The 26,108-nt window shown below is 40.0% G+C and overlaps 1 protein-coding gene and 1 long non-coding RNA gene across 2 annotated transcripts; both read right to left on the bottom strand.

Moving 5' to 3' along the window:
- Positions 1-2,050: 2,050 nt before the first annotated feature.
- LOC116093281 lies at positions 2,051-6,881 on the bottom strand. The gene is made up of 3 exons (XR_004119679.1): positions 6,849-6,881; positions 2,933-2,957; positions 2,051-2,158 (listed from the first exon to the last, which is right to left on the bottom strand). It is a non-coding gene; the product is annotated as an uncharacterized LOC116093281 (long non-coding RNA).
- A 17,508-nt stretch (positions 6,882-24,389) lies between these two features.
- Positions 24,390-25,730, bottom strand: LOC116093280 (annexin A2). Its single transcript, XM_031374650.1, has one exon. The coding sequence runs from the start codon at positions 25,688-25,690 to the stop codon at positions 24,671-24,673; it is 1,020 nt and encodes a 339-aa protein (XP_031230510.1). The 5' UTR covers positions 25,691-25,730; the 3' UTR covers positions 24,390-24,670.
- Between the last annotated feature and the right edge of the window lie 378 nt (positions 25,731-26,108).

Below are 26,108 nucleotides of genomic sequence, written 5' to 3'. Positions count from 1 at the left end.
GAAAAGAAAACACTGGCTGAGATCACAGACAAGCATAAAACTGAGCAGAACTGAGTCCCCTCTTCATCTCCTAAGAATGTGATATCAGCTGCAGGAATGAAGAACTTCCTTTCAGGCAGGAACCCAAATCAGGAGTGAAGAGTGATGTATCCACCACCATGATTGAAAAAGAGGCAATAACATCCAACGAGCAAGCAGGGACATCCGATATCGTTGTCTTCGGGTTCCGACGTTACTTGCACTTGAGCCGATGCTTCTTTTGGCATGGCCTAGGAGCACTTTGTACAAGTAGGCAGGGAGCAGATTGGCATGGATCAGGGGACCTCAGAGGAGGGAGCGCTCCATGTGAAGGGCCTAGCTCCTGAGGTTGCAGTGCTGCGAGGGGCTCTAAGCAATGTACTGGAGGGCATGGCTCTGGACAGCTTGGTGAAGGGCAGGTCTCAGGACACTGAGGTGGAATGGTAGGTTCTGGGGACCTTACTGGCTGACGGGTCTCAAGACACTGTGGTGAAGGGCAGTGCTCTGAATACTGAAGTTGGCAATGCACTGGTAGACAAAGCTCAGGATACTGCAGTGGTAGACAGGGCTCAGGACACGGCCGTGGTGGAAAGGAATCAGGACACTGCTGTGCAATATAGGGTTCTGGGTATCTTTGTAGAGAACAGAACTCTGGATTCTGAGGTTGTAGACAGGGCTCAGAACACAGGAGCGGAAGACAGGATTCCTGGCACTTCATTGAAGGACAGGGCCCTGGGGACCTCGGTGGTTGGCTGGATTCAAGATGCTGTGTTTGAGGGCATTGCTCATCACACAGGAGTAAAGAGCAAGGTTCTGGACACCTGATTGGAAGGTATGGAAGGCAAGGCCTTGAAGAACTCAGTGGTTGGCAGGACATGAGGCACTGTGGTGGAGGACAGGGCTCTGGATACTTCTGTGGAAGGCAGTGCTCTGGTGACCTTGGTGACTGATAGGATTCAAAACACTGTGGTTGTGGGCAGTGGTCAGGGCATAGGGGTGGAGAGCAGGGCATTGGAGACATTGGCCGCTGACAAGGCTCAAGACACTGTGGCCGAGGACAGTGGTCAGGACAAAGGGGCAGAGAGCAGGGTTTTGAGGACATTGGTAGTTGGCAGGAATCAAGACACCGTGATTGAGGGCTGTGATCAGTACACAGAGATGAAGGGCAGGGCTCCGGGGATACTGGAGTTTGGTCAGGCTCAAGACCCTGTGGTTGAGGGCAGTGTTTGGAACGAAAGGGTGGAGGGCAGGTGTCTGGGGACCTCAGTGGTTGACAGGAATCAAGACAGAGTGGTTGAGGGCAGTACTCAGGGCACAAAGGTGGAGGACAGGGCTCTGAGCACTTCAGTGAAGACCTCACCGTTTGGCAGGACCCAGAAGACTGTGGTGGAGGACAGTGCTCAGGGCACAGGGGAAGAAGGCAGGGCACTTGGGACCTCTGTGGTTGGCAAGAATCCAGACATTGTTGTTGAATGCAGTGCTCAGGGCACCAGGTTGAAGAGAAGGGCTCTGGGCACCTCAGTGGTGGGGAGGGCTGTGGACACTTCAGTGGTGGGCAGGGCTCTGGGCATCTCAGTGGAGGACAGGGCTCTGGGCACCTCAGTGGTGGGGAGGGCTCTGGGCATCTCAGTGGTGAGGAGGGCTCTGAGCACCTCAGTGGTGGGGAGGGCTGTGGACACTTCAGTGGTGGGCAAGGCTCTGGGCATCTCAGTGGTGGGCAGGGCTTTGAGCACCTCATTGGTGGGCAGGGCTCTTGGCATCTCAGTGGTGGGCAGAGCTCTGGGCACCTCAGTGGTGGGCAGGGCTCTGGGCATCTCAGTGGTGGGCAGGGCTCTGGGCACCTCAGTGGTGGGGAGGGCTGTGAACACTTCAGTGGTGGGCAGGGCTCTGGGCACCTCAGTGGTGGGCAGGGCTTTGAGCACCTCAGTGGTGGGCAGGGCTCTTGGCATCTCAGTGGTGGGCAGGGCTCTGGGCACCTCAGTGGAAGGCAGGGTTCTGGGCACTTCAGTGGAAGACAGGGCTCTGAGCACCTCAGTGGTGGACAGGGCTCTGGGCATTTAGTGATCTGCACAGGAGGTAGCTGGCAAGGTTGCTTGTACTGCTGGATTTGGTAAGACATCTCTCTGGGGTCTCAGAGAATCTGAAAAACAAACACACTACAAGCTACACTGTTCACAAGAGATAGCTCTGCTAAAAGAACAATTAGAACAACAACCCTGCAGTTTCCAGGGATTTGTTTATTCCTCAACAGTATATTCATTTGTATACTTTCTCGTTCTCCTCCTTTAGAATATTTTAGCCTCAGTACTTCAGCCTTTTGTTAGCTAATACCTATTCTTCTATTTTCTAAAGACAAAATTTCCTATGAGACAATAACATTGTAATTCTAGAAATATTGAAACAAATATAGATTGTTATTATTAAGTTCTAAATGTTGTTTAATTGAGTTGAGTATGATGCTATTCAGTTATTACTTGAGACCCTGTGTCAGATTGCCAGGCCAGGTGACAATTAGAAAATATGTGAAATTCTGAGGCAACTGGAAAGGTTTCTGTAACCAGAGATGGTGCTTCCATTCCTCCCTGGCTTCGCAAGGGTCCTGTAAGGCTCTTACCCCATTCAAATTTGCTGAGATGTCCCCATGAATGTGAAAACCCAGAGATCCAACTCTGAGGGAGCTGTGTCTGGAATGGGTATGGAACTATTCAAAACTATGACCCTTAAACAAATCTTTAACACCACTTGCCTCGTTACCTTCAAAGGCATCTGCAAAATGCAGCTAAATCTACCAGAAAACACTCACTGTCTTCTTTCCTTGATCCATACATTAACGGGCTAAGTAGTCATTTCTGCACCCAACTTAAAACCCACCATTACCCAAGTGCCAAGAAAATCCTCAACAGTTTGTACTCACCAGAGTCTCCAAAGCAGATCTGCACCTGAGTGGTAAGAGGACAGCAACAGAATGGCAGAGAGCTGCTTTATAAGGCCCAGCTGGCCTAGTCAGCAGGAATGGCCAGAACTGGTATGAGGTGCTTATTTCCCAACCCAAAATACCATCTCCTTGGAATCCCAAAAATGACTTGCTGCACTCATACTGATAACATAAAACTTCCTTGTTGGCAATTGCCCTTACCTTTCTCTGGGGACATGTGCAATGACTTCCTTGAGAAACCATTTCTATAGTTTCTATCCTGTATATGACTTCTTAAGGGTCCTGTAGGTAAGGATATTACCTATTCAAATTTTTTCCCCAATATCTATGTTTTATCTCTCTAATGGTAAAAACACACAGGTTTCGCCGTATCTTAAACTCAGGTATAATTTTGGTTACAATTAAGAGCAATTCTCAAGACAAAGTTTTAGATTTGCTGTCTTTGCTTCATGAATATCTTATCAGGGCCTATTAATCTCTATATTTTTCTGAAAACTTCATTGATTTGAGCCACAAAATTTCAGTTTTCGAGAGGCTCACATACCCTCACTTGATGAGTTTCTGATAAGTGCCATTAATGGACTTCAATAGGGCAACCTCATCCCTCAGTACTAAAGGCCATCAGAGTCACCTCAGAGCTCCTAAGATCCATGTCTGCAGAAGTAAATAATGACCTCATCTCTATTGTCTTTGTGACCATGAATGACTTTGATCTCTAAGGGACACATTGATTTTCTCTCATTTTCTTCAGCAGGAGCTCAGTGTCTCAGCTCTGTCACTTGGAAACATAACTACAGTATGCTACTTTCTTCTACATGAGCTGGCTAAATTGACTCTTTAGCCACCTCTCTCTTTTTGAAATGGCATTTATAAGATTTTTGGGCCTCCCTTTCACTCTCAAACAGTGAAGTTCTTCAAGCTATTTATCACACATTATTTGATTGGTATTTTACATAAGTAAATCTAATATGATTGGCACAGACCTGTTATAACTTCTTAGTGTAATAGTGTAACTTATTAAACTGCTCTAAGATTAACTTCCTTGAAGGTCAGTTTATACTGTTGTTCAGCATGGACAATTTAGTATTTTTTTAAAGCTCTGTTGAAAAAAAGAAAAAACAAAGAAGCATCTAAAAGAACATACAGTGCATCTCTCAGAAAAGTGGGGACAGAAAGAAAGAGAGGAAGGAAAGGGAGGGAGGGAGAGGAAAGGAAGAGAGGAAAATTTAGGAGCTAATAACTAATTAAAACTAATCCATGATTTTTGAAATGCCAAATGGTCCTTGAAAATTTGTGTTGTTTAAAATAAGTCCTTATTCTGTCACCTCTCTCCTGAGTGAGGTCCCCATGTATGAGAAATGAGTCTAATAGAACCTGCAGGATCTGAGTCTGTTTCCTAAGATAGCTGAGAAAGGTATCATGCCTTGAATACTTTATTCAAGGTCTCTGCACAGTGTCTATAATCAGGCTCAAATGCTACAGAAAGATAAGCTGTGGCCGAACCCAGAGAGGTGAAGAACCAGGAACTCCCCTGGGTTGAGCCTGCTACTGACAACTCAGAAGGAGAGCATGAGCTAGGGTGTTCCTCCCCAGCACTGTGTCTCAGCAGTTTAGAATCACAATGCAGAAACTGACAATTCTGTGTGCTGCCACAGAGAACAGGGATGGTCTTGAAATGGGCGGGGTAAGGCATACCATTCTTTTCTCGGTTGAGATCCTGGAGTAGGTACCTGCTGCAACAAGGAAGCATGAAGGATGCCCAGGACTAACAGCAGTTCTCAAGACACAGTTTTAGACTTGCTTCATGAATATCTGGGAAATTCCAAATCTAGTCTTATCAAAAGCATCATTTGTGCTATTATTTATGATTCTTTAGCTAAAGAAAGATTCTATTTTCTTAGGAAATATGGTCTATAAAATTTTTCAGCTTTACAAAGGAAAGTCTATTACTTCAAAATACACATAGAAAATAACTAAAGAAATATTCTGTATAAAGCAAATTGTTAAATTCAATGACGGAGTTATTAAAAGGTACCAATTGGATGTCCCAGCAAACTACAGCAGTCTAAGTGATGAGAGTGGAAAAAGACCAACTTACACTACGTGACTTTTTTTTTAACTTCTTTTATTTCTTGAGGTTATATTTGGTTGTGTATTTCTTTTGTGATTTCTTTTTCCAGTTCAAAATGTTTAAATACTTAAACATCCAGAGATACATGGACATGGAAACAAATAAATCTATGAATCTATATTGCATTACCAAGGTCATATAATACAATCACTATGACTAAGTTTAATCTGTGCTCTTTATTTTAAGCAGAGTTGTGATTTTGAGTGAATTTATTGACATTTCTCATTTTCCTAATGAGAGCTTGCCTGTCATAGTACTATTATAGCAAAAATTTTAGAATAGTGCAACAAGACAATATAATTAATACATTTAGCAAAGTAACTTATGAAAATCAGATATCATGAGAGTAAGAGAACAACCTAGTCTTAAAGTTATCTGTTTTATCTAAAGAATTTTTGTAGGAAATATGGAACTGTTTCATGGGAATTAGAGAAATTTCTAAAAGGAAGGAAGATAGAGGATCAAGAAAGGTAGAGGAGGTAGAAAGAACAAGGAGATGGAAATGGTTGTATCTTCAGTGGCCATTCTTATTCTATTTGTTTAACATTTATAGCCTATTTTGTATAGAAAATAAAGTTATTTCCATGTTAAAAAATAATAGTAAAAACTACCCATCTGAACTCTGGTTATATACTAGATAATATGTGACACTTTATGATTTTTGAGAGCTAGACATAATTCTAAACAATTGTATGGACTTACACATTTAACATTCAAAAATTAATTGTAAAAATTACCCTATTATTCCAAGTATAGATATGAGGAAACAGAGCCACAGAGAGGATAAATAATTTAAATTTGCAGTTTTTGATTGCTAATTCTTTTATTCTTTACTGACTCTATGTATGTGTCTAATATATTTTGTGTATTTTCACATGAACACATTACACCCTCTAATTTTCTCCAATTTCTGTTGAACCCCTGTTTCTTCTCAAGTGTTCTTCTAACTTCATGTCTGTGTTTGAGTTTTCTTCACCCCATGAATTTAACTGGAGTTGCATGTATTAATATATCTGAGGGTTATTTACTGAAGCACAGACAACTTATCAGGGACTACACCACTGAAGAAAATGACTCCCATGCTCCATGAACCATTGACTGTCAATGATCCTCCTCAGCTAACAGTGGGACCTCAGGAGTTCATCTTTCATCCATGATGGAACATTGATGAGCCCATTTTGGGCAGTTGTAGACGTAATCAGAGCTGTTGTCAGTTCATAGGTTTTATTTGTATCCAGAAGAATATCATAACACTCTCCCCCACCCTCTGATTTTTATTCCCACTCTCCTGCAAAGTTCCCTTTTCTCTGGAGAGTAGTACAGATGCTACACTTAGGTCCAAGAATCAACCATCATTTATCCTCTGCATACTGATGTTCCTGCATGGACAGTTATCCACTGCACCTAGAAGCTTCTCTGAGTAGGACTCAGTGTAGCACTAATCTATGGATATAAAGATAAACATTTAGAAGGCAGTTTGACATCATAACTATTTAGTAAAACAATAGTAATAGGGCCCCCTATAGGGCCTAGGACTTCTGCAGCCATGGACTTTTGACCAGGATCTACAGTATTAGACAAGAACTTAATGCTGTACAGGTTTCAAATCCAATCGAAAACTTTGGGTCACCCCCATATCACCCATGCCACCATTACCCAGTGGGATTATCTCGCCTGTCAAGTTGTTATTGCAGCTCTTAGGATTCACATCCAGATGCCCAAGTAGCTTCTCCTCATCTGCTTCTCACTTACATTTCAGCTTACCTGATAGGTTTTCACCACTCTGAACTCAAGGTGTGGTCCAGGTTCTGGAATATAGCAAGTGGTGGGGAACACTAAACATTAAACAGGTGTTTAACAATTGGGCTTAATTTCCTAAATATTTTTTAATACAAGCCTCAAGACAGGTCTTATAAGTTTTGGTGGAAAAAAATTTGCTAAATTTGTAATAGAGAGAAATGTGTAAGAAATGCCCTAGTCTCTTTATTCTTCCTGCTCCTGCCCCTCACTTCTCACACAGGGAGGCTTCCTCTGTTTTATTGAATGGAATAAACAAGAGACTAAAAGATTACCAGAAATACAAGAGGGATTCAAAGTAACAAAGTGAAAGAACTCAGGTGGTGTGTGGTAGGTGAAGAAATGGAGATGTGAATTATGGATCATGGAGAGTCACACACAGAAAACAGTGAGTGATTCTGAAGCATTTTTTTTTTTACTTAAATTTATTTATTTTTTACTTACTTGCTTTACATCCAGCTCACTGCCCTCCTCCCAATCACCCCTTCCCAGGATCCTTCCCACATCACCCTTTCCTTCTCTTCTGAGCAGGTGGGGACCCAACTGGGTATACAGAGAGCAATTCAGAGAGGATCAAAGGAAAGACAAAAAGGGAGGGATAAAGATGTCACAAGCAGATGTGATGCAAAGCTGACTGTTCTTATGCACCTTTGGCTGTCCTGGAATATGCTATGTAGACAAGGATGGCTTCAAATGCACAGAGATCCGTCTGCCTCTGCCTCTGCCCCTGCCCCTGCCTCTGCTTCCCAAGAGCTGGTATTAAAGTGTGTGCCACCACATTGACAATGTGCATTTTAAGTTACTATGCTCCAACAGAATCACAGTGTGCCTTTATTCAAGAACATCAGTAAATTCTCATTTATCTTCTTCACCCCTCCATGTATAAGGTAGGAACACAACACTGACCTTCACTCAAAGGGCATATTACAAATGATTTCTCAGAGTTTAGTACTGTCTAGTACATTTTGATTTCTCTCCTATACTCATCAGCATCTGTTAATTTTTTCAGGCACCCCCCATGATGTATTTATGCATGCATACAACATGCTGTAAGAATGTGCATGCCTTTAATACCAGCACTTGGGAGGCAGAGGCAGGTGGATTTCTGAGTTCGAGGCCAGCCTGGTCTACAGAGTGAGTTCCAGGACAGCCAGGGCTATACAGAGAAGCCCTGTCTCGAAAAACAAAAAACAAAAAACAACAAACAAACAAACAAACAAAAAAGAATGTGCATCCTTCTGCCTTCTCTGGGCCTCTCTCCACTCCTTCACAAAATTCTCTATCTCCTTCTTAATAGTATTTCTTCTCCTAGCACATTATATTTCTTCAGCTTATTGAGTTTTAGTTTCCATACATGAGAGATAATTAGTGGTACTTGTTTGTCTTAATATTGTGGTCTTCAATTCCATCTGTTTCCCTGCAAGGAGCATGAATTCATTCTTCTTTGTAGATTAATGAAACTCCTTGTGTGCTTATACCACAATTTCTTTTTTATTAATATTTATAAAATACTCAAAACAATTTCATTGTGCATTTTTGTACATGAATATAACTTATTTTAATCATGTTTGCCTCCATACCCTCTCTTGCCCCATCTCCATCCCACTGACCTCTATTCCCTTCTCAATTAATCTAATCTCCCTTCTAAATTTATGAGAATTTTGGGGGATCTGATGAGTTTAATTAGGAATGTATACCTCCATAATGGGTGAAGATCTATTTCCAGGAGCAGGTGTAACTTACCAGTGGCTATACCGCTAAAAATATGTTCCTCCCCCCAGCACTATTTACACCTTAAAGATCTTCAGAAATAGGCCTCATGAGTTTGTTATTTTTTTTCCTATTTCATAAAAGAATGTTGGAGGACCCAATTGTATACAATCACAGTTCTTGTGAGAGGGTGAATGCAATTGCCATTTTATACTTAGATTAGTAGTAAAAAGAATATGGAATTGGCAGCCATATGCCAACTAGACCAGTTTAATAGAACAGAGGACCCATAAAGCAGCACACAAATAAAACTGATTGTCCACAAAGGTAAGAAAGTACACATTGGAGAGAAGCCAGTCTCCTGAACCTACTCATCTCCTTTGGCTTTTATACTAAATTCTTTCTGTTCCTTCTTCCATGATGTTAGTTGAGCACTTGGAGGGAGTAAGCACTGATGACAATGCTCCACTTAGGATGAAGCATCCAACAGTCACTTACTCTCAGGAGTTTCATCAGTTTTAAGTCTTTGCTTATATACCACAATCTCATTATCCATTCATCTGCTGACTCCTAATATCACCCAATGTAAATTGTACTGCAACAAACATGGCGTGCAGGTATCTTTTGTGTATAGTAATTTTATTTCATTTAAATAAATACTTAGAAGTAGAGTAGCTGGAACACATGATAATCAAAATGTTAGGTTTTGATCACCATCCAAACTTTTGTTTAAAGACAATACTATATCAATTTACACTAATCGTGTACAAGGGTTTCTTTTTCTAGATATGCTCCTTAGCATTTATTTTATTTGGGTTGTCTTTTATTTGCATTCTAATTTACATTAGAATGAATCTTTTTTATTAGATATTTTCTTTATTTTCATTTTAAATGTTATCCCCTTTCCTGGTTTCTCCTCTGAAAACCCGCTATCCTATCCCCCCTCCCCCTACTCACCAACCCACCCACTCCTGCTTCCCTGTCCTAGCATTCCCCTACCCTGGGGCATTGAGCCTTCACAGGACCAAGGGCCTCTTCTTCCATTGATGGCCAACAAGGCCATCCTCTACTACATATGCATCTGGAGCCATGGGTCTCTCTGTGTGTACTCTTTGGTTGGTGGTTTAGTCCCTTGGAGCTCTGAGAGTACTGGTTAGTTCATATTGTTGTTCCTCCTATGTGGCTGCAAACCCCTTCAACTCCTTGGATCCTTTCTCTAGCTCCTTCATTTGCAAACCCTGTTCTCAGTCTAATGGATGCCTGTGAGCCTTTTACTTCTGTATTAGTCGGGCACTGGCAGAGCCTATCAGAAGACAGTTATATCAGTCTCCTGTCAGCCAGCACTTGCTGGCATCCACAATAGTGTCTGGGTTTGATGATTGTATATGGGAAGGATTCCCAGGTGGGGCAGTCTCAGGATTGTCCTTCCTTCAGTCTCAGCTCCATACTTTGCCTCTGCAACTCCTTCCCTGGGTATTTTGTTCCCCCTTCTAAGAAGGATCAAGTATCCATAGAATGAATTTCAATGCAGTTTCCTCTTGCATTTCTTTGGTGAATAATAATATTTTGAATTTTTTCCTGTACTATTTGCCTAATTTTTTTTGGAAATGTGTTTTTAACACATTTGACTATTTTCTGTGTGTTGTTGTTGTTTTGATGTGAATATTTTTACTTATCTACATATACCGGTAATTCATCTTCCACTAATGGTTAACAAATAGCCTGTCCCACTCTGTTAGCTCTTTTTTTTCCTCTTGCTATTCAAATCTCTTAACTTGATGTAGTCCTGTTTTTCAAGTGCCTCATTAGTTGAGTTTTTGGAGTCCTATAGACTAATTTTTCCCAGTACTAATATCCTTCTGCATTTCTATTTTTTTCTTCTAGTAGTTCCAAAGTTTGAGTCTTTTGTTAAGGTATCTGATCTCTTTTGAGTTTTATGTAGGACAAGAGAACAATTTGTTGAAGAGATTGACTTTTCTCAAAAACCTGCTTCCTCACCTCTGTGAACAAGCAGCTTACTATAGAAGAGTGTACTTTTGGGGGCGGGAGGAAGTCCTCTGTTAGTTCAATTAGTTTAGGTGTCTGTCTTTCTGTAAACACCATCGTTGTTTTGTTATTATAGAGAAAGGATAGAAAAATGAGAAAAATTGGGGAAGAGATGAGAATGAGGAAGATTGCCTCACCCTGTGATCCAATTGAAACCTCATGCCAGCAGAAAGACAAGAACTCTGTTTGCACAATCGCCAACTGCTTAAGGCCTTTCTCCCTTCCCCACTTTAAGCCCTGCAATTTAATAGTTATCTCACCAGAACCTCATTTACAGGGAACTGACATGTACCAAAGCTCTTGTGCAACTCCAATGGGTCCTGTTTTTACTTTATCACATTATAATTCCATCTAAGGGACCTCCACCAGAGTCACTTCACTTGTCAAATGGAGGGAGAAGAAAAACATCCCGAATTTTCTTAGCAATGTTTTGGGATGTAATGAGAACTGCCAAAATGGAAAATGTTACTAATATTAGAACATATTAGAATTCTCCCCTAGAGAGCCCATATCCACATTATGATATGTCTCATTTCCACAACTCTCAGAGAAATCCATATTCATTGTCAATGGTGTTCACTTTTCTTCCCTGAAATAGTGTTTGCTCTTTCTCCTCATTTTCAGACTAAAAAGTACATTTGACAGTACCATACTTGTTTACAATGTGATTTGATAACATACTCAACTACCCTCTCCTGTCCTTTTCCCTTTCATACCAGTCCCCCTTCTCTTCCCAAATAATAACCCTCTTACCCTTATATACCCTCCACCTCATTTTTTTGTTGGTTCAGGGCCCATGTAGCCAGTTGCAGTGGCTGTGTGCTCTTGATTACAATAGACATGTTATATCCAGATGACAACACCTCAATATGTCCTTTGAGTCCCACTGTCCATCCATCCATCCATCCTCTCTTCTGCTTTATTCTATGACTTGCAGAGGGTTATATCATACATGTCTCTTTTGGAGCCAAGCACTTAACAATAACTCATTCTCAGAACCTTAGTAAGTTAGGATTCCCTAGTTTGACTGTCTCCCACTGTCAAACGAAGTTTATCTGCAGTGTTATTCAAATCAACTAAGCAAGGCACATATGAGGTCACAGAGATTGCAGCAGAAAGCACAGGCCTATATGAGCCTGTACCTGATCCTCTACATATATATTATAGCTATTAGATTGGTATTTTTATAGGACTCCTGGCCATAATAATGAGTAGTTCTTGGATGCTTGTACCTACTCTTGGGACTTTTCTCCTCATGCTGGGTAGCCATGTTCAATTTCAATATGACAATTTTTGCTTCATCATATTGTATTTTATTTTGCCACGTTTTGTTGTTATCTCTTAGAAACCTGTTATTTTCTAGTAAGAGGCAGGAAAGGGGTAGATTCAGAGGGGAAGGGAGGTGTCAAGGGATTGAGAGGAGTAGAAGGAGAAGAAACTATAATCAGGATATATTGTATGAGAAAAATAATCTATTTTCAATAAAAGAAAAAACAAACAAAAGGAGACTTCTCCGACCAAGACTGAGACCTGCCCTTTTCTATGGCTATAAACATAAATGTTTAGAAAACATTTTTACTGCATAGCTGTTTGGTGCACTATCAATAGTAAATTCCCCAACAGAGCCTGTGACTTCTCTAGTCATAGTCTTTTGACAGTCCAGCAGTGTCAGGCTTGTATTCCCTCCCACACTATGAACCTTCAATCCAATCCAGAAGCAGTTGGTTTCCCCAGAATACCCACACCACTACTGCACTAGTCAGCATATTTTGCCAGGCAGTTCAGTGTTGTGTGCATGGTGTTCAGGTGGATGTTATAAATGACCCATTTTCCTCCCCAGTAGCATTCACAGCTCCTTTGGGCACTTTGAATGCTAGTCAGTAGAGCACATTGGATAAGTGTGTGTGGATGAAATAGAAAAAAAGTGGTATTCATATATACTTTATCTCTTATTGTCTAAGTGCTCTGCTTACATTTTAAACTACTATATTGAATATTAGGTTCCCAAACTTAGAGTACTTTTTGTCTGTCATGTCTCAGTATGATATTAGTCATGAGTTTGTAATATATAATTTTCATCATGCTAGAGTGTGATCCCTCCATCCTTAGTTTATTCAGGGTTTTGTGAATGGACATTGAACTTTGTCAAAGCTGTTTACTTTATCTACTGAGGTAGTCATGTAATATTTACTTTTGAGCATTTATTTAAGCTGTGCTACACTAATGCTATGTAAGTATTATCCTAATTGATTTGAACCATCCTTTTCCTCCCCAGAATAAAACCAACCTGTTGTATATAATCTTTTTAATGTACTACTGACTTCACATTGAAGAATTTTAAAGCCATGTTCATCAATATACTGTACTTTTCTTTTTGTGTTGTATGCTCATACAACTTGAGTATCCATGTAATAATGGTGTGGGAGACTATATCTGCAAGAGTCCCTTCTCTGCTTATTTTATGGAAGAGATAAGAAGACTTGACACTAATTCATTTTGGAATGTCAGGCAAAATGCAGTAAAGAATCTATTTGCTTCTGGGCTCCTCTTCACTTTGAGAATTACTGCTGTTTCAACCTCACTTGTGTGTGTGTGTGTGTGTGTGTGTGTGTGTGTATGCTCATTTCATATAGCCAGATGGTTCAATTTTGTTGTCAGATATGTACAGAAATTTTTCTATGTATTTTCATTCATGAGTTTCTTGACTCATTTTAGAAACATTTAGTGATCTTGTGGATTTCAGTGTTATCTGTAGTGCCAGCCTTTTTCCATCTTCTATTATTTATTGTAGTACTCTGACTTTCTCTTTCTATTTTTCTAAGGTTTTGACAAGTTGGCTTGTATTTTCTGAAAACTAAATTTTGTCTCATTAATCCTTTGCATTATATTTTTGGTACATTTCATTTATTCTTTCTCTAACATTTAATTATTTTTCAATGCCTGGATTGAATCCTGGATTTTGTGCTTTCTAGGCAGGTCTTCAACCTCAACCATTAAGTCAAATACCCAACCTATTCCTATCATAATCTATATTTACTTACTTGCTCTAATGCTTGAGGTACTTTATTGGGTTAATGGGGATCAATATGAATATTTTACAATGTTTTTGTTGGCTAGCTGGTTGAATTTTTTGTGTTGTCTTGTTTCAGATGAAAATATTTATATATAAATATCCTAATATTGCTGCTTTCAGAATTTCCAAAGGTTTTGATCTGTTGTGCTTTGATTTTAATTTGATGTTAGTAATTTGATTATATGGGCAACACAAATTGGACTTATGGGGCTATTTTATTTACATACTAAATGCTGTCCCCACCAGGTCCACTCCAAAGAGTCACTTCTCCAACCCCACTCCCCTTCTCTTTTGAGGAGATTTCCTCTCTGGCATCCCCCCACCCTGGTGCATCAAATCTCTGAAAGATTAGGCACATCTTTTTCCACTGTGGCCAGACACGGCAGTCCTATTGGTGAAAAGCTTCCACAGTCAGACTAAAGCTTTATGGAGAGCCCCACCCACCCACATGGAGACTGAGCTGCACATCTGCTACATATGTACAGGGGGAAGGGAGCTTGTTCTAGCCTGTCCTTAGTCTCTGAGAGCCCTGGGGTCAAGGTTAGTTGACTCTGTTTTCCTGTAGAGTTCCTATCCCCTTCAGGGCCTTCAATCCTTCTGCCAACACTTCCATAAGATGGACTTGTGTTTTATTGGGTTTTTCTTTTTTTTTTCTTTCTATTTTTTATTTCTTTTTCTATTTTTTTTTTTGTTCATTTTAGTTTTAGTTTTAGTTTCTTTCTTCTTTTAATTTTGAGGGGGGGGTTAGTTATAAGAGTCATGGAGCATGCCTTGAAGGACAGAGAAGGAGTATAATCCAGTTGCATTGTGTGAAATTCCCAAATAATCAGCAATATTTTTATGTTGAGAAAAAATATAACTAGTTTTTTCAGTGTCCTACTCATTCAACAGTGGATATCCTATTTAGGAAGTCTTTTCCTACACATATTTCATTTTTAAAAGGGCCATGAATTAAAGGTGGGGAGCTACATATGGGAGAATTTGGAAAGAGGAAAGAGAAGGAAGAAATCTTGCAATTAATTAACTAATTAATTAATTATATTCCCTAATTTTAAAAAGTGATGTCTCAGTTTCCGTGTTTTTCTATAATTTCTCTTATTTCTCTGTCTGTTGAGTTCCTGCTTCATCCATATGATCTGACACAAATCACAAATTGTTTCCATCATAGTTTATTTTTAAACTTCTTTGTGACATATTTTAGGAAAAGTAGCATCTTTCCTCGGTGGACAGAAAGAACACATGTTCTGTCACTGCTGCATGGGATTCTTCAGAGATAGCAACTAAGTCTGTTGAACTATGTGTGATTTAACAATGATGCTTAGGTCTGGTTTTTTATCTGGGTGCTCTATATATTTGTGAGAGGAGAGTATTATGTTAGCCCACTGTGATTGTACTGTTGATTATTTTAACAACAGGCACATGTGTATTTACAGATACTGAATGAAATTTAGTTGTGTCAGCTTTTTCTGACTGGGCTAGCTTCCAAATAATTGACAGAGACATGATAGTTTTTATCACTAATAAGCGGCAAGCATAAACCTGGCAGATTCTGAGCTATTCTAACCCTCTTAATAAACTATTTACCTCCTAGCCACACTCGTTGGGTTACTTGCAATCAGTTTCTCCTCGGCTCATGCCACTCTAGCTATCTGCCCTCATGGAGAACTCCCTGGGCAACTCCTCCTCATGCCTGACTTGCTGGCAATGGTATTCTTCTTCCTCCATCTCATGACCCTTCTTCTCCTGGATCCTTACCTGCCTCATAGTGAACTCCCTTCTCCCTAGCTCCTCTCCCTCAGACGGCTTGTTGGGATTGGAAGTCTAGCATTCCTTTCTCTTCTGCCCAGTCATTGACAGTTCAGACTTTATTAACTAATCAGAGATAATTGGGAAGGATTCTTTACAACACAACACAACCTTTTCCTCACTCTAAACTGTCTCATATGCCCCTTACATCTCCCCTTTAAATCATGATCTTTTTTAAAAAAACATATGTGTAAATAAGGACTTCTGAACTAGGCCATCCACCAATGAATAAGTTATTGAAGAAACCAGATAAAATGCAAATATATATGTGTATGCGTGTGTGTGTGTATGTGTGTGTGTGTGTGTGTGTGTTTGTGTGTGTGAGTGAGTGTAAAGTATAGCAACTTTCTCTGTCTCTTCTAACCAGCATTGGCTTGAAAGTCTGTTTGTATGAATATGACATAGCTATTCCTCTTGAATTTTGAATTCCATACATGTGGAATATCATCACATAGCTTTGCTTTCAATGAGTTTCTTGCACATAAAAAAATGATAGCTATTCCTTTTAACTTAAGTATCTAGTTTATATCTTTCTTTAAAAATATTTTATTTATTCTTTCCTATATATTGATGATTGCTTGCCTACATGTATGTAAAGTACACCATGTATATAATGCTCTGCTGTGGCATCCAGAAAAGGTAATCAGGTCCTTTGCAACTAGAATTGTAGACAATTGTGAACATGTGATGCTGACAGGTATATTCTAGTTTCTGTCACACTGGTTTCTTCCAAATGTTTTGAATAACCTCAGTCAGTTCCTTTATTCCTTATTCACATTAGATACTAATAATTAATGGTGATTGATTCTTTTCCTAATTCTCACTTACTTATCAGCTCTTTTACTAATACTTATCCTTTGCTGCTCTTATGATTGTGTTTATCTATCTTCTTCTCCTGGATACAGGATTCCTCTAACAGTATTCTTATTCTATTCTTTGTTTTTAAATTTTTATTTAATCATTTTGTTTTGTTTTGTTTTGTTTATACTCCAAATTTTGTCCCCCTCCTGGTCCACCCTCTTATTGTTCCCCATCCCCTACCTCCTCTCCACCCCCTGTCTCCAAGAGGATGTCCTCACCCCTCAACCCTCTACCTCACCAGACCTCTAAACTCGTGGGGCCTCCAGTTTCTTGAGAGTTAGGTGCATCTTCTCTGGCTGAACCAGCCAGCAATGGAGGAGTTTTTCTCTTCCTTCACATCCTCACCAGCATCTGCTGTCAATTGAGTTTTTTATCTTAACCATTCTGATTGGTGTGAGGTGAAATCTCAGGATCATTTTGATTTGTGTTTCTCTGATAACTAAGGATTTTGAATATGTCTTTAAGTGCTTCTCTGCCATTAGAGATTCTTCTGTTGTGAACTCTGTGCTTAGCTCTGTACCCCATTTTTTAATTGAGTCATTTGGATTTTTGGAAGTTAGTTTCTTGAGTTCTTTATATATTTCAAATATTAGCTTCTATCGGAAGTGGGGTTAGTGAAGATTTTTTTCCCAATCTTTAAGTTGCTGATTTGTCCTATTTACAGTGTTTTTGCCTTACAGAAAAGCTTTTCAGTTTCATGAGCTTCCATTTATCAATTGTTGATCTTAGAGCTTCAGCAACTGAAGTTCTATTTAGGAAATTTCCCCCTGTGCCAATGAGTTTGAGGATCTTTCCCACTTTTCTTCTATTTGATTCAGGGTATCTGGTTTTATGTTGAGGTCCTTGATCCACTTAGAGAAGTCCACGGCCAGATGGCTTTAGGGCAGAATTCTACCAGACCATCAAAGATCTAATACCAAAACTCTTCAAACTATTCCATACAACAGAAACAGAAAGAACAAAACCTAATTCATTCTGTGGAGTTACAGTTACTTTGATACCAACACAAAGTCCCAATAAAGAAAGAGAACTTCAGACCAATTTTTTTTATGAATATGGAAGCAAAAATTCTCAATAAAATTCTCAAAAACTGAATCTAAGATCACATCAAAACCATCATCCACCACAATCAAGTAGACTTCATTCCAGGGATGCAGGGATGGTTCAATATAAGAAAATCCACTAGCTCACTATATAAACAAAATCAAAGGAAAAAATCACATGATTATCACATTAGATGGTAAAAAATTATTTGACAAAATACAATACCTCTTGATGTTAAAAGTATTGGCAAGATCAGGAATTCAAGGCCCATACCTAAACATAATAAAAGCAATATGTAGCAAACCAACATCCAATATCAAATTAAATAGAGGGATACTTGAAGCAATCACACTAAAATCAAGGACAAGATAAGGATACCCACTCTCTCTGTATCTGCTCAATATAGTACTTGAAGTTCTAGCTAGAGCAATAAGACAACAAAAGGAGATCAAGGGGATGTACATTGGAAAAGAAGTCAAGGTATCAGTATTTGAGGATGTTATGATAACATACATAAGCAACCCAAAAAAATTCTACCAGAGAACTTCTATAGATAATAAAAAAAAAAACTTCAGCAAAGTGGCTGTTAAGATTAACTCAAACAAATCTGTAGCCTTCCTTTATACAAACGATAGGCAGCCGGAGAAATAAAATAGTGAACAATACCCTTCACAATAGTCACAAATAATATAAAATATCTTGGTGTAACTCTAACCAAACAAGGGAATGATTTATATTATAAGAACTTCAAGTCTCTCAAGAACAAAATCAAAGAAGACCTCAGAAGATGAATATATCTCCCATGCTCATGGGTTGGCAGGATTAACATAGTGAAAATGTCCATCTTATCAAAAGCAATATAGAGATTCAATGCAATCCCCATCAAAATTCCAACATAATTCTTCACAGACATGGAAAGAGCAATTCTCAATTTCATATGGAAAAACAAAAAACTCAGTATAGTGAAAACAGTTCTGAACGATAAAAGAATTTCTGGGGGAATTACCATCCCTGACCTCAAGCTGTACTACAGAGCAATTGTGATAAAAACTGCATGGTGTTGGTTAAGAGACAGGCAGGTAGATCAGTGGAATAGAACTGAAGGCCCAGAAATAAAACCACAATGGAAAAAAGATAGCATCTTCAATAAATGTTGTTGGAATAACTGGAAGCCTATATGTAGAAAAATGAAAATAGATCCACGTCTATCTCCTCGAAATGAACAAAGCTCAAGTCCAAGTGGGTCAAGGGCTTTTTAGCCGGGCAGTGGTGGTGCACGCCTTTAATCCCAGCACTTGGGAGGCAGAGGCAGGAGGATTTCTGAGTTCAAGGCCAGCCTGGTCTACAGAGTGAGTTCCAGGACAGCCAGGAATACACAGAGATCCTGTCTCGAAAAACCAAAAAAAAAAAAAGGACTTTTTAATTCTTAAGAAGGCTGATTCCAGTACCCACATAATGGCTCAACATCCATATCCTCTTTTGCCTCTGTGGGCACCAGACACTCATGTAACATACATACATACATACATACATACATACATACATACAACACCTACGATAATAATAATAACAACAACAACAAAATTTTAAATAAAAAAGATTTTGTAATGCTTGGGGAGTGATCATGAATACTTTTCTATTTATCTCGGAAGATCACTGCTTCTCTTTTGATGTTGAGGAATAACATTCCTAGCTACAGCAATCTATAACTGTTGCCATTTGTATCCTTTCAATGCTTGAAGTACATAATTTCCATGCTCTTCTGGACTTTAAAATTTCTTCCTAGAAATCAATGTTATTCTGATGGATTTGCCTAAATTAGTAATTTTCACATTATTTCCAATATTCTTTTCTTGTTCTGTATTTTTGTTAGTTTATTTACAATGTGTTATGAAATAGGATTTTTTTTATGTTTATGTCCATATGGGACTCATGTCAGAGTCCAGCGTACTTATATTTTCACTTGGAGATTATAGAGAATCTACTGAGCGGCAACTGTCCGCACTTGCAGTGGGAGAGAATAGCGGTAGGCTCTACATGATTGACTGCCCAATGTTTCCATAAGAGTGTCCCTATTGGTATCATATTTCTTTCCATTTAGTATCACATTCTATCTATTTCCTTTCCTAGAAGTTCTATAGCTGGGTTTTCAACCTGCTGAGCTTAAAGGGGAAGTGGTTCCTTTCCCTTAGCAGAGGATGGTTTTCTAATTTTTTGTTGGTTTTGTTTGCTTTTTTGTTTGTTTGTTTTTCAAGACAGATGTTTTCTCTGTAGGACTGGCTATCCTAGAACTCACTCTATAGACACGGCTGGCCAGGATCTCACAGAGATCTGCCTTCCTCTACCTCCAGAGTGCTGGGATTAAAGGCATGCACAGCAACCTTTGGGCAAGTTCTACTGTGTAGTTAGTTTTTGTTTTGTTTTGTTTGTTTGTTTTGTTTTGTTTGGGGGGGAGAGTTAGTTTATTTATTTATTCACTTTACTGCCAGATCACATTCCCTCATCCCTCCTTCCCTCCCAGGCCCATCCCTACAAGTCCCTCCCCTAATTACTCTTGAGAACCAGTCCACCCCATTCTGGGACATCTAGTCTCTATATGCCTAAGTGCATCTTCTCCCACTGAGACCCAAAAAGGCAATCCAGTTCAGAGAAGGGGATCCAATTGCAGGCAGTGAGACAGCCTCAGCTCTAATTGCTAGTGGACCCACATAAAGACCAAGATATCGTTGGTGGTTTAGGCTCTGTGAGCTCCCATGGACCCAGGTTAGTTTACACTGTAGGTCTTTTTGTGGTTGTCCTTGACCCTTCGGGCTCGCCCAATTCTATCCTGTATTCCTCCACAAGACTCCCTCAGTACTGCCTGATGTTTAGCTCTGGATCTCTGAATCTGTTTCCATCAGCTGCTGAATGAAGCCTCTCAGGAGACAGTTATGCTAGGTTCCTTTCTGCAAGCATAACAGAGTATCATTAATAGTGTCAGGGATTATCTGGCTTCCATGGGATGTGTCTCAAGTTGCATCAGTCATTGTTTAGCCATTCCTTCAACCTTTTCTCAATCTTCATTCCAGTTCATCTTGTAGACAAGACAAATTTTTGGTGGAAGGTTCTTTTGGGTGGGTAGATCTAGTGGGAGATTTCAATATCACACTTTCTACTGAGTAGTTTAAACAACTTTTTCCATAGCTTTCCTTGGGACCCAACTGACATTAAAATTCAGTAAATTTGGTTACAATGTAGTAATGAGGTACAAGGCACCTGAAAACAGGAGAATGTAGGGATTTCTGCTAGCTCCCAGATAAGGTGTTTCCCATTATAGTACCCTCAACATCCACCTAGAAATGCAAGAAATTTTCAGAATCAAGTGGCTACATAGCTCTCAGATCCAGGCTTGTTTGGATTCCACTTCTGAAGAGTGCCAAAGTGTGTGTAAGAAATTATATGCTTCAGGTAGTCTAGGACTGCCCATTTGGATTCTCTGTCTTTCACCTCTTTCTCTGTCCTCAGCCACACCACTAAACAAACCATGGGTAGGGGCTATGTCTCACCTTCTGCAGATATAATGACTAATCATAGTGTTCAACTTGACCAGATTTTATGATCACCCAGGAACTCTTTGGTGATAAATGAGAGGATATTTCCAGAGCTTTAATTCAGGGAAGACCCACCCGGAATGTAGGAGGCATTTCAAGAGCTGGAGTCCCCATGGGCTAAAGAAAAAGCAAATGGAGCAGCAGACACCAGAGTCAGTGACAAACTGCCTCAAGCTCTTGTTGATACTCTGTCCTCATCATGTTGGACCATGCTCTCAAACCATAAGCCAAGTGTGTCCTACCCTCACCCTTGAATAGGCAAAACAGACCCACAATGGTTTTACAACCTAGCTGCAGTCTCTAGTTTTGCCACTTTTGTAGTTTCCTACAGGAGCAGAATGCCCACTGAGCTTGCTTTGCAACTCAATCCAGCTGAAACAGAGGATGGGGTCTGTAGGCTTTCCCTATATAAACACAGTGATGGAAAATAAACCTTGAGCCTTGATCAGAAACTTTGTCTTGGCTTCATCAATCTCTCATACCCCACTCATTTCCAGGCCCCCTTTCAGGTAGGCTCAGTTCATCCATGGCTGCTGGATAGCTATAGCCAAGCAAACCTTTTCTCTTTTATTTTGGTTTTGGGAAGTATTTTGTGACAGCAATGAAAAAAAATAAAAACCTAATCCAAGAGCAAAGTGAAATTAAAATTTCTGATTTCTTTGGAGACTCAGTTGTGTCCTGTAATGGTTTCTGAAAACCATCTGTTCTAGCAGCTTCTTACCCCTTCCATGGAATAAGGTTGATTGGCAGAGCCTTACAGTTTCTTCTGGATTGAACTGCCATTGCTGTTTCGTGAATGGGTGTTTGTAAGTGGATCGAACTGCCACTGCTGATTCATGTGAACTGAACTGCTGATATTCTGACAATGCAGAGTGGATTAAAAAACTATTTCTAAACATGTCCACATCCTCCTTTGCCCTGTTAACCTTTCCTTTCTACTACCTCTGGTGAATGGTGGGCTAGCAGGGAGGTTAAAGTATTTAAGAATCATTATTAAAAGTAGGTTTTGAAAAATAAAAGCCTACATGGAAGGCTTACATATGAGTAAGCTTTATTCTGTGTCTCAATTCTTTCACCCTTTGAAAAATCCTTGAAAATATCAATATGTACTTCCAAGCAAAGTAATACACAGGAGAGACTAAATAAGATAGTCAAGAATTACATAAATATGAGCCATGTTCCCTTAGCATCTGTACATATCCATCAAACTTATAAATTGAAATCATTACTGTGCCCTAAAGATACTCTCATTCTCAGAGTCTCCCCCTGGGCACCAGGTTTTCGTTGCTGTTTTGTGCATTTCAGCTATGACACATGGATGCAGAGAGCTGATGAAGTTTTCAGGAGTATAAAGAGCCACTAGGCACTGATGCTTTGGATTCCTGGAGAATTCTACTGCTTCTGCCATAGTGAAGCAGGGCATGCACAAATGGGTGGGGAGCATGTCAACATTGTTAGGAGTACTTTGGTAGAGAACAAAGGTCAGGACACCTCAGTGAGGGTCAGGGTTCTGGGCATGCAGTGGAGGGTAAGGCTCTGGGCAGTTAGCTCTGAATACATGAAGTGACTGGCAATGTTTCTTATGTTGTTGTTCTTGGTTAGGCATTTCTTGTAGATCTCACAGAATCTGAAAGATAAGCAACAGTTTCACAAGAGACAACCTTGTTTCCAGTTAGTAGAGATATTAGGTAGTGTATCAACTCTCAGTTATTTAGAGTATACTTTGGGCTTTAAATGTTTATAAATTTGCAAAGCTTCTTTATTCTTCTACTTAAGATATTTTTACCTTTATTTCTTCCATCTCTCCTTTTTCCAGTTTTGCCAAACAAAATCACATATGACATAGCAACAGGTGTTTTATAAAAAAGAAATAATTAATGAGTAAAAGGGCTAGATAATAAAACTTGAGTTAAATCTGACACAATTTTCTAGACATAGATGTTGACTGCACTGAGCAAGCAGTAGTCCTGAGCAAGGGCCTTGAACCCACATTAAACTTAACTGGCAGTAGTGTTGACCCAACTGCTTTTAACAAACGCTCCCTGGGCTATAAGGCCTTAAACATTCTGTCAATGCACAAACCTCTTTCAAAGAAAGTGCACTAAACGAGAAGGTCAAAGCTGCTTCAGTTAAACACCTTTGACGTTACTTCCCGTACGGAGCTGAATATTAACAACAAAAATTCATTATCTTCTTTTCTCTATCCATGAACATTAACTAGCAAAATAAATAGTCATATTTGTATCCAACTTAAAGCCTACCATTACCCAATTGCTAAGAAAAGCCTCGATAGCAGTGGTTCTCAACTTCTGGGTCACATCCCTTTTTGGGGTGGAGGGCATCAAACAACCCTTCCATAGGATTGTACAACAGATATCCAGCTTATTGTATATTTACATTATGATTCATAACAGTAGCAAAATTCCAGTTATGAAGTACTAAAGAAACTAAAGAAAGCTCACAACTGAAGATCTGTATTAAAGGGTAGCAGCATTAGAAAGTTGAAAAACACTCCTCTACAGTGCTTGCCCCCAAGAGCATGCAATGGAAAGTGCACTTGAGTATCTGGGTAGTAGAGAGCTCTTTTATAAGGCCCATGTGACCCAGTCTATGACAACTACAACAGTTTCTATAATCAGAAATGGTTTCTCCATCCTCTCATGCATATGACTTCTCAAGGCTCCTGTAGGTAATGCTATTAACCATTCAAATTCATATGTCCTTTGATCTCTCTAATGGCAAAGACGTGCAGGCCTAGCCATATATAAGTCCTCCAGTATACATTATCTAATATCCCTCTTGTCACAGACAGTTCATTGGTTTGGTCAGGGCCACAATTCCTCAGTTTCCTGTATATTTTTAGCTCATCGCTTTTCTATTCCATAATGATCTTTAATGGAGCTACTTTACAGCTTGGTTTCCTATTTATTTTTTTAAAGCAATTCTTGCCCTGTCCATGAAGTTCTACCTTTGCAGATTTATACACAGAACTAAGTAGTGGGGCCTTACATGATATGAGAGACTTATGGTTCACTGAAAATACAAACTAATCTGATATTTTGTTTATAAAAAATGGCTCATTGACTGGGATATAATGACTTTTAAAACTTACAGCCCTGAACTCAAAGTATTATATGTAACATTCTCTTTTCATAAGTTAGGTTATTTGACTTCTTTTTTTTCTCTGTTTTTTGTTTTGTTTTGTTTTGTTTTGTTTTTTGAGACAGGATTTCTCTGTGTAGCCCTGGCTATCCTGGAACTCACTCTGTAGACCAGGCTGGCCTCGAACTCAGAAATCCACCTGCCTCTGCTTCCCAAGTGCTAAGATTAAAGGCATGAGTCACCACAGCCCGGCTTATTTGACTTCTTTTTTTTTTTTAAAGTAAAAATGGTTTATTCAATGACACAGTACATAAGAGGAAGTGTCTCATGTCACAGACAGTACATCCAACTCCCTGGAATGTTCATTTCTTTCACATAAAGGAGAGAATGAGGGGAAAGCCAGGCAAAGGCAGCTAAGAAGGGGATGGGTCGGCAGCTCTATCATCATCTTCACAGGGAGGGGCTCAGGGGGTCCATTAGTGGCAAGCTGATCCTCTAGAACATTTGGTTGGGGCACAGACAGGGCCACTTCTGAGCGATCCACTGTGCCAAGCCCTTCAGTCATCTCCACCACACAGGTACAGCAGTGCCTTCTGGTAGTCACCCTTGGTGTCTTGCTGGATGTAGTAGTACAGGGACTTGCCATATTTCCTCTTGAATTCAGATCTGATTTTCAGCATGTCCACTTCACTGCGAGAGACCATGATTCTAATCAGGACCTTGTCTCGAGTCCCCTTGCCCTTCAAGGAGTCATACAGCCGGTCAGCAAAGAAAAGGGGCTTGTTCTGTATGCACTGGACCAGGTTCAGGAAGGCGTTCTCCAGGTCCCCTTTGACCTCTTTCTTGATGCTCTCCAGCATGTCGTAAGGGCTGTAGCTCTTGTACCTTTCAAACACTTTCTGGAGGTGGCACACACTGCATTCAGTCATGATGCTGATCCACTTGGGGACATCAGTTCCTTTCCTCTTCACCCCAGCATCATAGAGCTCCCGGGCATCCTGGTCAATCAGGTCATAGTCGATAACTGAACCATCCTCTGCTTGTCTACCCTTTGCGAGAGCGACCATCAGCTTTTGGAAGTCTCCAGATGTGTCAGAGATGATGTCCTTCTCCAGATTGGTCTTGTACATTTCCTTGTACACTCTGTTAATCTCTTGCAGCTCCTGGTTGGTTCTTGAGCAGATGATCTCGATGAGGGAGTCCTCATCAGTCCCCAGGCCCTTCATGGAGGCTTTTAGCTCCGAAGCGTCATACTGGGCAGGTGTCTTCAATAGGCCCAAAACCGCCGTCTCCAGGTGGCCGGAGAGGGCTGACTTCAGCGCTGACGGGAGTTCCTTTTTGGTCCTTCTCTGGTAAGCGAAGAGAATGTCTTGCCTCTGCACATTGCTGCGGTTCGTCAGAATGTTGACGATGGTGACCTCATCCACTCCTTTGGTCTTGATTGCTGTCTCAATGTTCAGAGCATCCCTCTCGGCGTCGAAGTTGGTGTAGGGTTTGACTGACCCATAGGCACTTGGGGGTGTAGAATGATCACCCTCCAAGCTGAGCTTGCACAGGATTTCGTGTACAGTGGACATTTTGAAAAAAAGCTGGGCCGGGCACCTATCGCAGAGAGCCTCCCCACTTATTTGACTTCTTAATAATCCTCTTTTGACATGACATTTATTATAATTTCAGGCATCTTTGTTGAGGAATAAAGTATTCACATTCAATTAATGAGGATTTTATATAAGAAAATTAAATATGACTGGCACAGAACTTGCTACAACTTCTTTATATATCATATTAAATTTCAGTATGATGTCACCTAGAATCACTTTCCAAAATTGGAAAAAACTTTGGTACATAAGCTATGCAGACATCTAGTACCTCTACTCTGTAACACTAAATATTACCTTAATCCTTGAAGATCAGTTTATACCATGCTAAAGCATGCACTTTTTATTACACTCTTAATGTTCTGCTGAAAAAAAAAAACATATAATAGAATACACA

Source organism: Mastomys coucha, unplaced genomic scaffold (assembly GCF_008632895.1).
Source record: "Mastomys coucha isolate ucsf_1 unplaced genomic scaffold, UCSF_Mcou_1 pScaffold16, whole genome shotgun sequence".
Taxonomy (NCBI): Eukaryota; Metazoa; Chordata; class Mammalia; order Rodentia; family Muridae; genus Mastomys; species Mastomys coucha.
This window is presented reverse-complemented; position numbering and strand designations above follow the sequence as displayed.